A 12,688-nucleotide genomic window follows, 5' to 3' on the forward strand; every position below is an offset into this window, starting at 1 on the left:
ACCCCCCCCCCCCCCCCCCCCCCCCTCTGTCCCCTTCTGGCTGCCTCTGCCTCAATTTTATCCCACAACTTAGACATTCACATTACTCACACTCTCATTACACATACATATAGGATCTTGGGGGTGGGCACGATACACGGAGTCCAAAGTACCATCAGGGTGTACACCCCACCCCTGGCATCGTTGCCCACCTCTCAATTTTAAATACACGTAGACATTGAGGGCTAGCAGGAGGGACCATGCGCTTACCTGCTGCTCTCTGGCAGGTAGCTCCAAGCCCTCCTGGGTTTTAAATGCACCTTAGAACACACATGCATCAACATTACAATTAGCGGGTGGAGGGAGGTTCGGAGTCTTCTCTCACCCCCATTCTCTGCGACCTGCTGGAGCAGGGGGGCTAGGACTAGGAGGAGGAGTTGGCCGTCCGACTGCGGTCTGGAGTGTGGAGCCTTCCTGCTGCTGCGGAGTCGGGGCGGTCTGCCTCCCCCCACCGCAGGGAAAAGGGAAACACCACCTGGGTCTGGGTGCAGTTCCCCCCTCCAGGGGCGGGGGCACCTAGACCCGGTTTGTAGAGTACGCTTGGGGAGTGTGATCGTGTGTACAACGTCTCTTTATGTCTGTCTCCACGTTGGTTGAGTGTGGAGTAAGTGCATATGAGAGCATGAGGGTGGGAATGGATGTTTGTATCTGTGTGTGCCTGTATGTCTGTGTCTATATGTCAGGTTGGGTGTCAGGCGCCACCTCTCTGGGGACATCTCAGGCCCTCCAAGGTTTGGAGGCCTATCTCCCCCTACCACCACTTCCCCTGCCAGTGGCGGACCCCCTCAGACATCGGTGCGTTGGTGGTTCTTTGTGTCCGGGGATGGGCGTCCAGGTACACACCGGCTCACTCCTTGGCGGCCGCTTATCGGGGCCTGGAGCCTGGGGCTCGCTCGGGCCACTTCGGAGGTGGGGTGCCCCCGGCCTCTCGGCCTGGGGCTCGGTCACTCAGGCGCAGCTGGCTGCCGGCGGAGCTCACGGGCGCGTCACTGCAACTCCCCCTGGCTTCTGCTCCGCGGCTGCTGAGTGAGCCCTCATCTGGGACTCTCCTCAGCTCTTTCCGGGACAGTGGCGCAGCTGCCCCTCTGTTGGTCTTCCTTGGTCTCTTGTGTTCTGGGGGCCTCTGGATGTCTGGAGTTTTGATCTCCTCCACACCTGCTTCACGCCCTGGAGGACGGGGCTGTGGCCCCCCCACACCCTCTAGCAGATTATTACATGAAGGAACCTTTTAAAAAAACAAAAAACAAGCGCGTCCATGCTCACAGGTGTACACACGGGTGATCACACCCACAAACTACACCCTTTTTGGCTCCTACCTCAAAGCACACTGTGTTCTGTTGATCTTATGTGCTGCACAATAATGTTTAACATTTAGTATTTACTGTCATATTCCCATATATCATTGTGATGTTGTTTATTCTATTACTCTTGTTCTCTTCTGCTTGCTTTCTTTTTTCTTTCTCAGCAGGTGATCCAGGTGATCGATATATGCATTTTTTTTCTCTGCCCGTTCTGTTGGTTTTTGTCTTTTGCCCTTCTCCCCCGTCCCTCTTCTCAGCTGTTTCTCTTTCCCTCTTTCTTTCTCCCCTTCTTTCCCCCAGTCAAGTCTGTCCCGTATTCAGTAAGTGAAAATAAAATAAACAATAAAAGGTGAATCAAATGGACCATTACGGCAAGGCTGGGATGGTCAGTTTGGTAAAGTAAATCCGTTGGGCATCTTTCTTTGCCTTTAGACAACAATTCTGATGGCAAAAGAGCCAAACGGGACAGGCCAAAAAAACCCCAAAAAAAACAATATATTAGCTTCCTTGAACGTGAAACGCGGAATTCGGAAGGATGTCCTATTTCCCCTAAGCTTTTTATATTGGCACCTCAACTGTTGCCAATATACAAAAACTCAACACTATGAAAAAAGAATTCTAACAACATACAAGGAGTATCAATTTTTAATGAAAACTTCAAAATAAGTCAATTCGCAGATGATACATCTATTTTTTTTGAAAGATAAATCAGTGGTAGAAAAAACTCAATTTTCTCTAAAGCTTCTGGTTTATCTCTTAATACCAAAAAATGTGAACAACTCCCGATTCATACAAGCTCTGACTTCTCAATAGCTTCGGTTAGAGTTTAATGTAAAGTTAAATATTTAGGGCTGATAATATCTAAATGCCTAATTAGAAGAGATTGTAATATTTCTAACCGTATCATGGAGATGAAGAAATCACTTAGCCACTGGTTAACCAGAGACCTCACTATTTTGGCAGAAACATCGTATCTAAAGCTGAAGGCATCTCCAAATTGATTTATCCTTGTCACTCTCTATATATCTCCTCTAAAAACATTAATAAGGCTAACACAGTTATTTTCCAATTTTTGTGGAGGAATAAAACCTATTACATTGAAAGATCTCAGCTTGTTAAGGAATACAATAAAGGTGGCATCAAAGCGCCAGAATTTGAATCTATGGTTGGCACCCTCAGAATTAAATGGTTAAAATCTTGTCTGTCACAGAGCAACTCTGTGTTTCCACATCCCACAACCCTTGTTTAGTAAAATAGGAGGATTAGACTTTATTTTGAAATGTGATTTTGAGGTAAATAAAATCCCGATCAACATATCGAACTTTCCCAAAGAGACTTTGCAATGATATTGCACGAGTAAAACGATATTTACCCACAACTTCTCTCCTCATAATTCAACCTTATGGAATAATAGGGTAATAAAATGTAATCGAAAATCAATTTTCAAGAGCGACTGGTTTAACAAGAAGATTATATTCATAACAGATTTGTTGCATGAGAACGATGTCATTCTAAGTTACACAGACTTTTCAGAAGAATATTGTCTAAACTGTTCTCAAAGAGAATATAACTAATTTTGTAAACTGATCCCACTGCCTCTGCTTCATTTGATTAAAAACTTTATGATATACAATAACTTCTCATCAGTGCTTCCTAATTTATTGCTAGGACAATGTCAGCTGTTTGAAAAAATGCAATAATAAATGTATTAGTAGTTTCTTCAAATACAAAATATTTCATAGCTATGACAGAATGGTTACATAACATGGTTCTAATTTAGTTATTTCAGATACACTCGATAAAGCAAACTCGAAATGTATGAAATGGCCTATTCTACCTAAAGTTAAAGAAACACACTTTAAAGTCATAAACAAAATTAATCCTGTGGCAGAATTTCTAAAAAAGAGATTTGGCTTTGAGGTGGATCCGTGTTCTTTTTGCACTGATGAAAATGAAACCCTAGAACATCTTTTTTTTCTATGCCCTATCACACAATGCTTTTGGTGTGACTTAAAAATGGATTTCCCTAAAAATTAATGATGTGCCACCATTTGAATTACATCATATATATTTTTTTATATGGATCATCTAGCATTGGGTGTCTCAGACATTCTTAACATCATCATACTTTTGAGTAAATATCACATCCATTGTGCTATATGGAGGAACACTAAGCCTTCTCTCCCTGGTTTTATTAACGATTTTAAGATATTTTCTTCTTCGCTAAAAAAGACAAAAAGCAAATATGCCAAAAAAAATTAACCAGGATATTGCCCGTCTCCTGCTATTCTAAATTTTGACTTATGCTGAAGCTAATATATTGTTAAGTAATGCAGCTGCTTCACTTAGGCTACTAGCAGGTTGCGGAGTAGACATCTGTGTAGTGGTTTGTTTGAAATCTACCACTTTTTCCTTCAGTTTCCTTGTCAGGAAACAACTTCCTGTTCAACTGAAATGCCTTGGTTTTCAGTGGAGTGTGTGAGAGGGTTTCAGTGTGAGAGTGTTTCAGTAGTGTGTATGAGAGATAAAATTTCAATAGTGTGTGTGAGAGCGTTTCAGTAATAATGTCCCTTACAGCACCTCATACACACACGCACTCGGCTTGCAGACACAAACATAATTTCTCAGATTCCTCCCTTTCTTCTATATGGCCATTTCACTTTCATTGTTCTGATCCTACTCTCCTCCAAGTTCATAGTTTTTTTCCATTTTCCTTCCATATTTTTATTTTAATTTCACACTTCAGTGGAGAAACCTAAATGATGACCTGCAAAGCTATATCTGGAAATACTGTGTGAGTAAGTATTTGCACACATATTGATAATAAGTGGCAATTCTCTAAAACACAGCAACTATATGAAAGAAAGGATGGTTGAGTCAAATTCCTTGTTTATGTGCACAAACTTTGTCAAATATAGATTACTCTAATTCCGGCTGATAGCTAGGTTAAACAAAAAGACCTGAAAGGAAGACAACATGAAAGGAAGAAAGCGCAGAAAAATGGGGGCGATCGTGGCGAGTTGGCAGTTTGTCTTTAATCGAAAGGTTGCCGGTTCGAGCCCCGGCTCGCACAGTCTCTGTCTTTGTGTCCTTGGGCAAGACACTTCACCCGTTGTCTACTGGTAGTGGTCAGAGGGCCCGGTGGCGGCAGTGTCCGGCAGCCTTGCCTCTGTCAGTGCGCCCCAGGGTGGCTGTAGTTACAATGTAGCTTACCATCACCAGTGTGTGAATGTGTGCGTGAATGGGTGGATGACTGAACATGTAAAGTGCTTTGAGGTCCTTAGGGACTAGTAAAGCGCTATATAAATACAGGCCATTTACCAATGAGAGAAAACAAGCAAGAAAGAATTACGGTAAAGAAAAAGTCTTTTGGCCAACACCTCTCTCTTTCCCACTCTGCTTGGCCGAAGATGACTCTGAGATGCCTCTAGGGTGATATTAACACAAAATGACTCTTCCCAGCTGTCCAGTAACATACGCACACACACACACACACACGCACGCACACACGCACGCACGCACGCACGCACATACGCACACACACACTGTCCCATGTCTGACCCGTTAGCAGGTGGTAATGGCACAGAGTCTATTTTACTTGAGGCCAATAACCTTACAGATGTTTTTATCACTGATCTAATATATTTTCACTTACAACCTGGTAAAAAAGATTAAACTTATACCTTAAAATACAGCTTTTAAGGTAAAAACATAGCTAAGTTCGATCGATTGAAGGACAGAAGACAGTACAAAGCCAAATAGAAACAAAACAACTAAAATTAAACCATATATATACATTTATATGCACTGGCAGGGCAGAAAGAAATGTAACTCATACCACTTGTCCATTCTGTGGATTTTTGTGGGCATAAGGAGGACCTCTGATGTGATTCCACATCTGACCAGATGTCATTGCAAACACCACACACTAGAGAGAGATAAAATAACAGATGAGAGAGTCAAGCATAGATAAGTAACTTTTCCATTACATAAAACATGACATCATAGTTTTGTTAAAATGGGGAGAAAACTACACCCCTAATCTCATTTCACACAACGTCCCTGACATGTAAAAGTAGATAAATATGGAAAAACAAATATTTCACTCCAACCTAATGGTGGTGTATATGTATCATACCAGTGCAGCCATGGCCCATCCAGTCTTGTTGTATATGAATTCCAAGTTGTTCCTCCTCAAATACAGCAATCCTCCAACTAGAGATACTAAGAGCGCCAAAGCAATAGTTCCTGAATAATTAGGAGGACGGAAGACCCGAATCTGAAAAGCCAGAAAGAAAGTGAGATGAAAGTGAATAACATGGTAACATGTTGCAGTTGCTGTATGACTTTAATTTTGTAGTAGTCTGTATGTAAAATTATATTCTATATCTGATGTAAAGCAAAAATTTCCTATGATTTCTTACACATTCAAGATAAAACTCAGTGAGTGGATGAAAGTAACATTATGTATTCAGTGTTTTTTATATTTGAAATTTTTGAGGGTTTTTTATTGAAGGAGAAGCAAATATAAAGCTGATTTAAAATGTCAAATCATTTTCTGAACTAATACTAATGTGAGCAGAAAAGGGTCCTTGAAACTGTCAAATAATTCCATAATTTCAAATAATTTACTTCCAGTACTAAAATATGAATTTTACATATAAATTAAAAACTCCTTGCAGTTAATTTCTGTGACAGAGACATAAAAAGAAATTTAAGAGAGCCACAACTTGACTATGTATGCATAAAGAGGAAAAAACATTTTTTTCCTGTTTATTTTAACATGGTTCTACTACACCCACACTAGAATCTTGATGAAAGGTTGAAGGAAAAAGCAAGAATAACTTATTGTTGTATTCCATCCATTCAACTTTCATTTCCAGAATACAGTGCACACATGACACTAAATGTCAAAGTCAAAGGACACTGATGTATGAATTATTAAAGCAAAAAAAATGTAGCTAGGTCAAGGGATGAATCAGTCTCGTGTCTACACATAAACAGCTTTGTTACTAGCAGTCGTCACAAAAATACATAATTTGTTTCCATTTATTTAGTTGAATCTAAGAAAAACGTAAAAGTTAAAGTATGGCAGGCATACAATTTTTGCAACAAAAAGGTGATTCCCAAAGCTATTAACTATAAGCTTGGCATATCTCAGCATGGTGTGCAGTATGTGCTTAAAACATAAAAAACAAAGCAAAACAAACAAAAAAACCCAACAGCTGATGAGCAGAATCTGAAATTCCTGCCCTTACAAGGAGAGGGAATGCAAACAGCAAAGACACAGGACTTAAGAAATGCATCTGACCTTTGAAGTTTGCTAAACAGGAAATAACCTGAATCGAAAGGTGGCCAACAAGAAGCCTTTCTTAAGTAAGGAAGGGGAAAAGGGAGACTGAGGTATGTCAAATTACACAAGAAATAAATTGAAAAAAAAATATTGACAATAGGCCAAGGCCTTATGGAGCGATGACTCCAAATATGAAAGTATTGGTTCATTGTCATCAACATGTGTAGAGGAGATCATCGGGCCAGAGGTACAACAGTGAGTGTCTACAGTCACTATAGACAAAACACTGTGGATAATCTGTCATGGTTTGCATCAAACTGAATTTCACTCAGTTGTGATGGTGACCTTGTCAAAATCAATTTAATTACGAACACAGAAAAGAACCATTAGAGTTTGATCCACCGTGTAGATGCATCTGGAAAAGTATCAACTATATTTTTGGTATGTTATAGCAACTGCCTTATTTTTCAGCATGACAATGAGCCAAACATACTGCCAACAAATTTTATTTTATTGGCAGTTAAAGAAAATCATCACCATGACGGAGAATGGAACAAAAAGAAGCCAACAAACAAAAAAGTGCCTTCGAATGTCCTTTAAGAAGTCTGGACGTATTTATAAAGTAGTATTTATAAATGGAGAAGGCTGGAAGTATTTATAAAGAGTCCTTTAAGAAATTACAAAGAAGCTTTCCTAAGAGTCCAGGTTGTGTTTAAGAATAGAGATAGTCATACAAAATAATGACTTTCAAGCTCATTAGAACTGCATATGCAATTTTTTCCTTACATAGTTCACCTCTATCTATATGTTACAATCAAACTCTTATTCCCCATTTTCCTAACAAAATATAAAGAAATGAAAGGAGATTGAAGACTTTTGCACATTACTGTAGGCTTCTAGAATATCCATCTGCTAGTCAAGGAAACTGCCAAGGAAAAATTATAAGTAACTTGTGCAAGCAGGTTACAAGCATATTTTTTGCTGGAATTGAAAACTGAAGGTTGAATTGAAAACCAAAGAGAGAGAGAGAGAGAGAAAAAACAACCTGGGTCAAAAACACCTCAGCATTACACAGTAATAGCCAATTTGAAGGAAAGCGTTGTCGGGAATGCATCCACTGAAGACAAAACACTTAGTCACATAGAAAAGTGTTGTATGAATTTATGAGTGAATGAGACTTGTAGCAGAAAGTGTTTTGAGTATATAAATACCAGTCCATTTATCGAAAAGGTCAATAAACTGCAATACACGGGATTTCAACAGTTCTAACCATATCTACAAAAACTATTGTGGGTGTATCTACACAGGTTTCTTCATCATTTCTCACAAACACGTGAATGTTTCTGCAACTGCACAAAACTGAATAAATGTTTTGATTATAAAGTACCTGAACATCTGTGCGGTCCGCAATCCACTTGGCAAGCTGTTCTGAGGCAAAGCCAATCCTTTGCAGATCAAATGTATCAGCCCTTTTTGGCTTTCCCTTTGCTGGGAAATGCATAAAGGTTGGGGCGCTGTTCATGTTCAACTAAGAGAAAGAGAACACACAATGAAGAAGATATTAAGTTAATGAATCATTAAATACACAAGGGCAAAATATTATCCTAAATCATAACATATTAGCAGACTGGTGGCATAGGCTTGAATTTGTTTTCATTGCTGGCATTTCCTCCAAATACTTCTATCATGTGGGATGATGTACCATTTTTCACTTCCTCAGCTTTATTTTGTTATGAAGTTCGGCAAATAAAAATGCATATGTTGTCATTTAAATGTGGACACAGTAGTATTTCCAGCACAAACAGTTTCATGAATGAGTCATCATTAAGGTGACACAAACAACAAAACATTAGCCAAAACTTTCAGTGAAGATATCCTTACTGCCAGAGAGCATCAGAGAGCAAAGCTGCACTCACTCTGCTTTTGTATCAGTACCATTTCACAGGAGCCAAATTCTAAAGTGCTGCTGTCAGGTAAATACTGCATTTAAACTTCAACTTTTTGTTGAAGTTTCAAATCCTGTCTAGACTTTGCACCCAAGACATTTGAGACTGTTGTTAAAATTTATGAGAACTGTCAAGGAAAAAGTTAGTTATGTTTTATTATGTGAAACCTTTCAACTGCCAAAATGATCAAACAAATTTGACTATCTTTACAGTTATGCTATGTAACTTCAAGGACTTTAACCCTTTAAGACCTACCATAGAACCAAGTCCGCCAGAGCTTATATTATATTTTTACATGGTGTGGTGCCATTTTTGGGAGCATTTCAAGTTGCTATACATCAATACAACAATTATAGCCCAGATTTTAATAATTTATTATTCATTAAGTGCATAGTAATTACATAAATTGCAAAAAAGTGCAATAAACTACAAAAAAATTGAAAATCGTTTTGGCTTTTTTAACATATATTTCTAGTTAGAGAAATTTAAGAGGCTTATCCCTCAAAACTGTAAATACAAAAAAGTTGCACAAACTAGTTTCCCACCACAGGAAATTTATTTTGAGTGTCTTCATAGTTTTATTTTTGAAATACACCAATTTTTATATACTGCAGGAAAAACGAAAATAAATATTATACTGCAAATTTGCAAAAAAGCAGCATATGCATCAAAATAAACTATTTCCAGCAGTGCAATATGAGTCCTAAGCATCCCAGAAACGACACAGAAAGTCATAAAGTCAAAGATAACTTTTTAAAACACCAGTATAGGCCCTGAGGCCCTGATGGTTTAAAAAAAAAAAAAAAACTACATTTCTGCGAAAATGACGTCACTTCCGGTTTCGGGCAGGTAATGGCGGACATGCAAAAGTTCGTGCTGACATCTATTCCAATGTAGGAAGTGTGATGAACAGCTGATCGGATCGGCAAAGCGTGTTTCTGGAATATTATGTTTTTGTTGCTGCAAGTGCTTTTTATGCAGTTTTTGCAAAGCTATATGTGGAAGGAAACTGTGACCAAGGACAAGCTGATGGCATAAGATGTAAGTACAACTCCTCCGGTTTCATATGCAAAAAAAATTATTGCGCTAACTCACGTGGTTGCAGAGCTACCGGGATTTAAAAATAGTTACGCAAAACAGAGCGTACCCGCTCAGACCGGCTTTAAAGGGTTAAGGAAAGTCCAAAAATCAGGTCAGGACCCTGCACCATGCTAAAACTCAATACTAAACAACAAAATACAAGACAGAGGACAAGAAGCAACCATTAAAACAATATAAGAGAAGGAAAAATATACCGAAATAGTAAGCAGAAAAGAACAAAAACAAAAGTAGTAAAAGCAAAAAAAATCTTAGCACTTAAAATGTTTTTTTCTGGATTATTGTTAATCTAAATCATGATAAAAGAAAGAAAAGAACTAAAAACAGGCTTTATATCAATATGCATCTATTGAAAGTTCTAAGAGTATCTTATAATAACAAAACAAAAAAAACCCCCCAAAAAACAAAAATGACAGCTATTTTTTTGACGCCTCTTTTCTGAGTTTTAAATATCTGGTAAAACAAAAACAAAGAAGGAACCAGTGGAGGAATAACAAGTACTAACAAACAATCTAGTTCTATCCTCAATCCAACAGATGCATGAACACACATCAAATTATCATTATTTTTAGTGCAACTTTAGGTAGTGAGTATGACAATCTAAAGACTGCAGTGGGTTTAAGCGAACCAGTTGAAAATGGTTACCTGCTGGAAAACATCAGCTCCCTCATCATAGTCCACTACCGTGAAGAATAGCTTGTTGGAGAAAGCAGATGAGTACCGCCATGAGTTTGCCAGGACCTGGTACTCCTCATTTGCCTGCCTACAAAATAAACAGGACAGACAGAAGAGATATATATTAATTTACTATTGTAAAATGCAACAGTATTACATTCACAAAACACAAGCATGTGCAAAAACATTTTCCATCAGTGCTATGCTCAAAAACAATCATTCTTTTGTGTACTTAAATTCCAAAACTTAAAGAGCCTAGTTAAAATTAGTATGTAGTATGAAACTGGGACAGAGCTTAAGAGTGATGTGGGAGTGAGGACTCCAGTGATTAGCCATCGTTTTCACTGCCCGATAGTCCTCTTAAAGCAGACACTCAGGTCACCATCTAACATCCATCTTACATTCTCTCCTTGCTCTCTTTTTCTAATGATGTCACACTAATGTTAATAAGAGAATGCTTGGAACAAGGAAAGACAGAGAAAGTGAAGACAAAAGACAAAAGGAGTGACATTAATGTATACATCTGTTAATTATACAGTATAAGTTTTATATAGTAGTTTATATAGTTTTATATAGTACGTATTATATTCCCTAGTTTGTTGTTAGATTAAAAACACATACAAACAAACAAACATTTAGAATTTAGATATTTTGAATGAAAGGACTTTGTATTTATGGTGTGTATGAAACTGTAAATTGCAGAATCTGGTTTGGCAATGATTTATTGAGTTACTGTCATGCAATTTCAGCAAAGATAATTTTATACGAACGCCAAAAACAGAAACAATAATTTTTTGTGTTGCGTTACTTTCATACACTGAGTCCATTCACTCTGTCTGCCTGCTGTGTGGTACTGACATGGCTGACGAATAACTTATCTAATCAAGTGACTGATGACGTAGAAGAGTGGCTGATTAAAGAAACCAGCCAGGTCAAGATAGAGAAGGTCAGTGATGATTTCATCAGCTGGCTGGATGCCCCTTTGGACACAACGATATGGTCAGCTACCTGGTTTTTACTACATAGCAAAGAGGAGCTGGCTAGGTTTACCATACAAAATGAAGCAGTTACAGACTAAATTTGTATGTAATTTTTACTACATTTTCAGATTAAGCTTGTTATTTGTGTAAGCATTCACTATTTGAGTTCTCAAACTGAAAATTCCTAAAAATTGTAATAGCCACTATTTTTAATATAAATTAGTATGACTGAAAAAAAAAATACCATCAAAAACCATCATCACAACCAACCATCAGACAAGCAAGAAATAATTAAGTAATATGCAGCAGACTGCAGTATCACACGTAACACCACATTTTGGGTTCTCTGACAAGAAGCTTTCATAACAATGGACAGCTCTAGAGCTGTCTCAATTATGAACTCCAGTGCCATGATAAGAACTGTCCATGGTGCTGAAATACAATTTAACACTTGTCAGGGCGTTAAAGTTGTAGATTCACATAAGAACAAATTTTCATTAAAAATAGAATGAGAGAAATAATTACTTCAGCCACTGCTGAATTTTAATTTTTCTCACTTGCAAAGAAATGAACAGTGTCTAATTTTCATGGTAGTTTCATTCGGATGGAGAGAGATAATATCTACCTGCCCCCCAAAACAAAACAAAAAAGCAAAATATATGACATAAAAGTTATAAATAAATATTTTTTTTGTTATTGAGTGAAATAAGTATTTGATCCAACCCAACCAGAATTCTTAATCAAGGTTTTTAGACAAAACTGGTGTTTTTTTTCTATTGATTAAGCACTGCTTCCAGCCAAGAGTGATACCATATATGCCCTATAGCTGCAGAAAAGGCTAACATAAGAGGTTTTTGGACAAAGTGTGTGTTCTCCATTCTTTAAGCACCGGCACCGTTTCAAAAGTACCGGTTTGGTACTGGTATCGGATAAAACCTAAACGATACCCATCCCTACTCATTATGCGTATAAAACATAGCTTTACACAGAATCAATTTCTTCCATTCCAACCTCTCCACCATCACGGACAAGACAAGAAAAAAAAAAAACTGTTGAAGAACCTCAGATTAGATTAGAGAGACAGTAATCTTAGAGAGAGTAATCTAATTTGTTATACAGGTACTTGACCTTGCTGTGTTGTACCTCATTCTGCTGCAAATGTGATACAGGTTGGATTTTTTTTTAAGTAGTAATTACAATTTAAGATTGCAGTTGGAGTTTTGTCTGTTGTTGTTGTTGTTGTTGTTGTTGTTATTTTTTTTAAATCTCCCTGTGCATTTAATGCTTCTAGTATATAAGTGGCTATGGGACTTGTTCTGTGGACAGTATTCATTTCCTTTTGGTAGTACAGAAGAA

The 12,688-nt window shown here is 38.0% G+C and overlaps 1 protein-coding gene across 1 annotated transcript in view; it reads right to left on the reverse strand.

The window, feature by feature from the left end:
* tusc3 (dolichyl-diphosphooligosaccharide--protein glycosyltransferase subunit TUSC3) overlaps nucleotides 1-12,688 on the reverse strand; it is an 87,259-nt gene that overhangs the window by 34,499 nt on the left and 40,072 nt on the right. Inside the window, exons 3-6 of the mRNA XM_004539192.2 lie at nucleotides 10,323-10,440; nucleotides 8,021-8,161; nucleotides 5,479-5,619; nucleotides 5,179-5,268 (exon numbers count right to left, since the gene is read on the reverse strand). Coding sequence (XP_004539249.1) covers nucleotides 5,179-5,268; nucleotides 5,479-5,619; nucleotides 8,021-8,161; nucleotides 10,323-10,440 — 490 coding nt within the window. The remainder of the gene's footprint in view (nucleotides 1-5,178; nucleotides 5,269-5,478; nucleotides 5,620-8,020; nucleotides 8,162-10,322; nucleotides 10,441-12,688) is intronic.

Source organism: Maylandia zebra, linkage group LG6, assembly GCF_041146795.1.
Source record: "Maylandia zebra isolate NMK-2024a linkage group LG6, Mzebra_GT3a, whole genome shotgun sequence".
In the NCBI taxonomy this organism is placed as follows: Eukaryota; Metazoa; Chordata; class Actinopteri; order Cichliformes; family Cichlidae; genus Maylandia; species Maylandia zebra.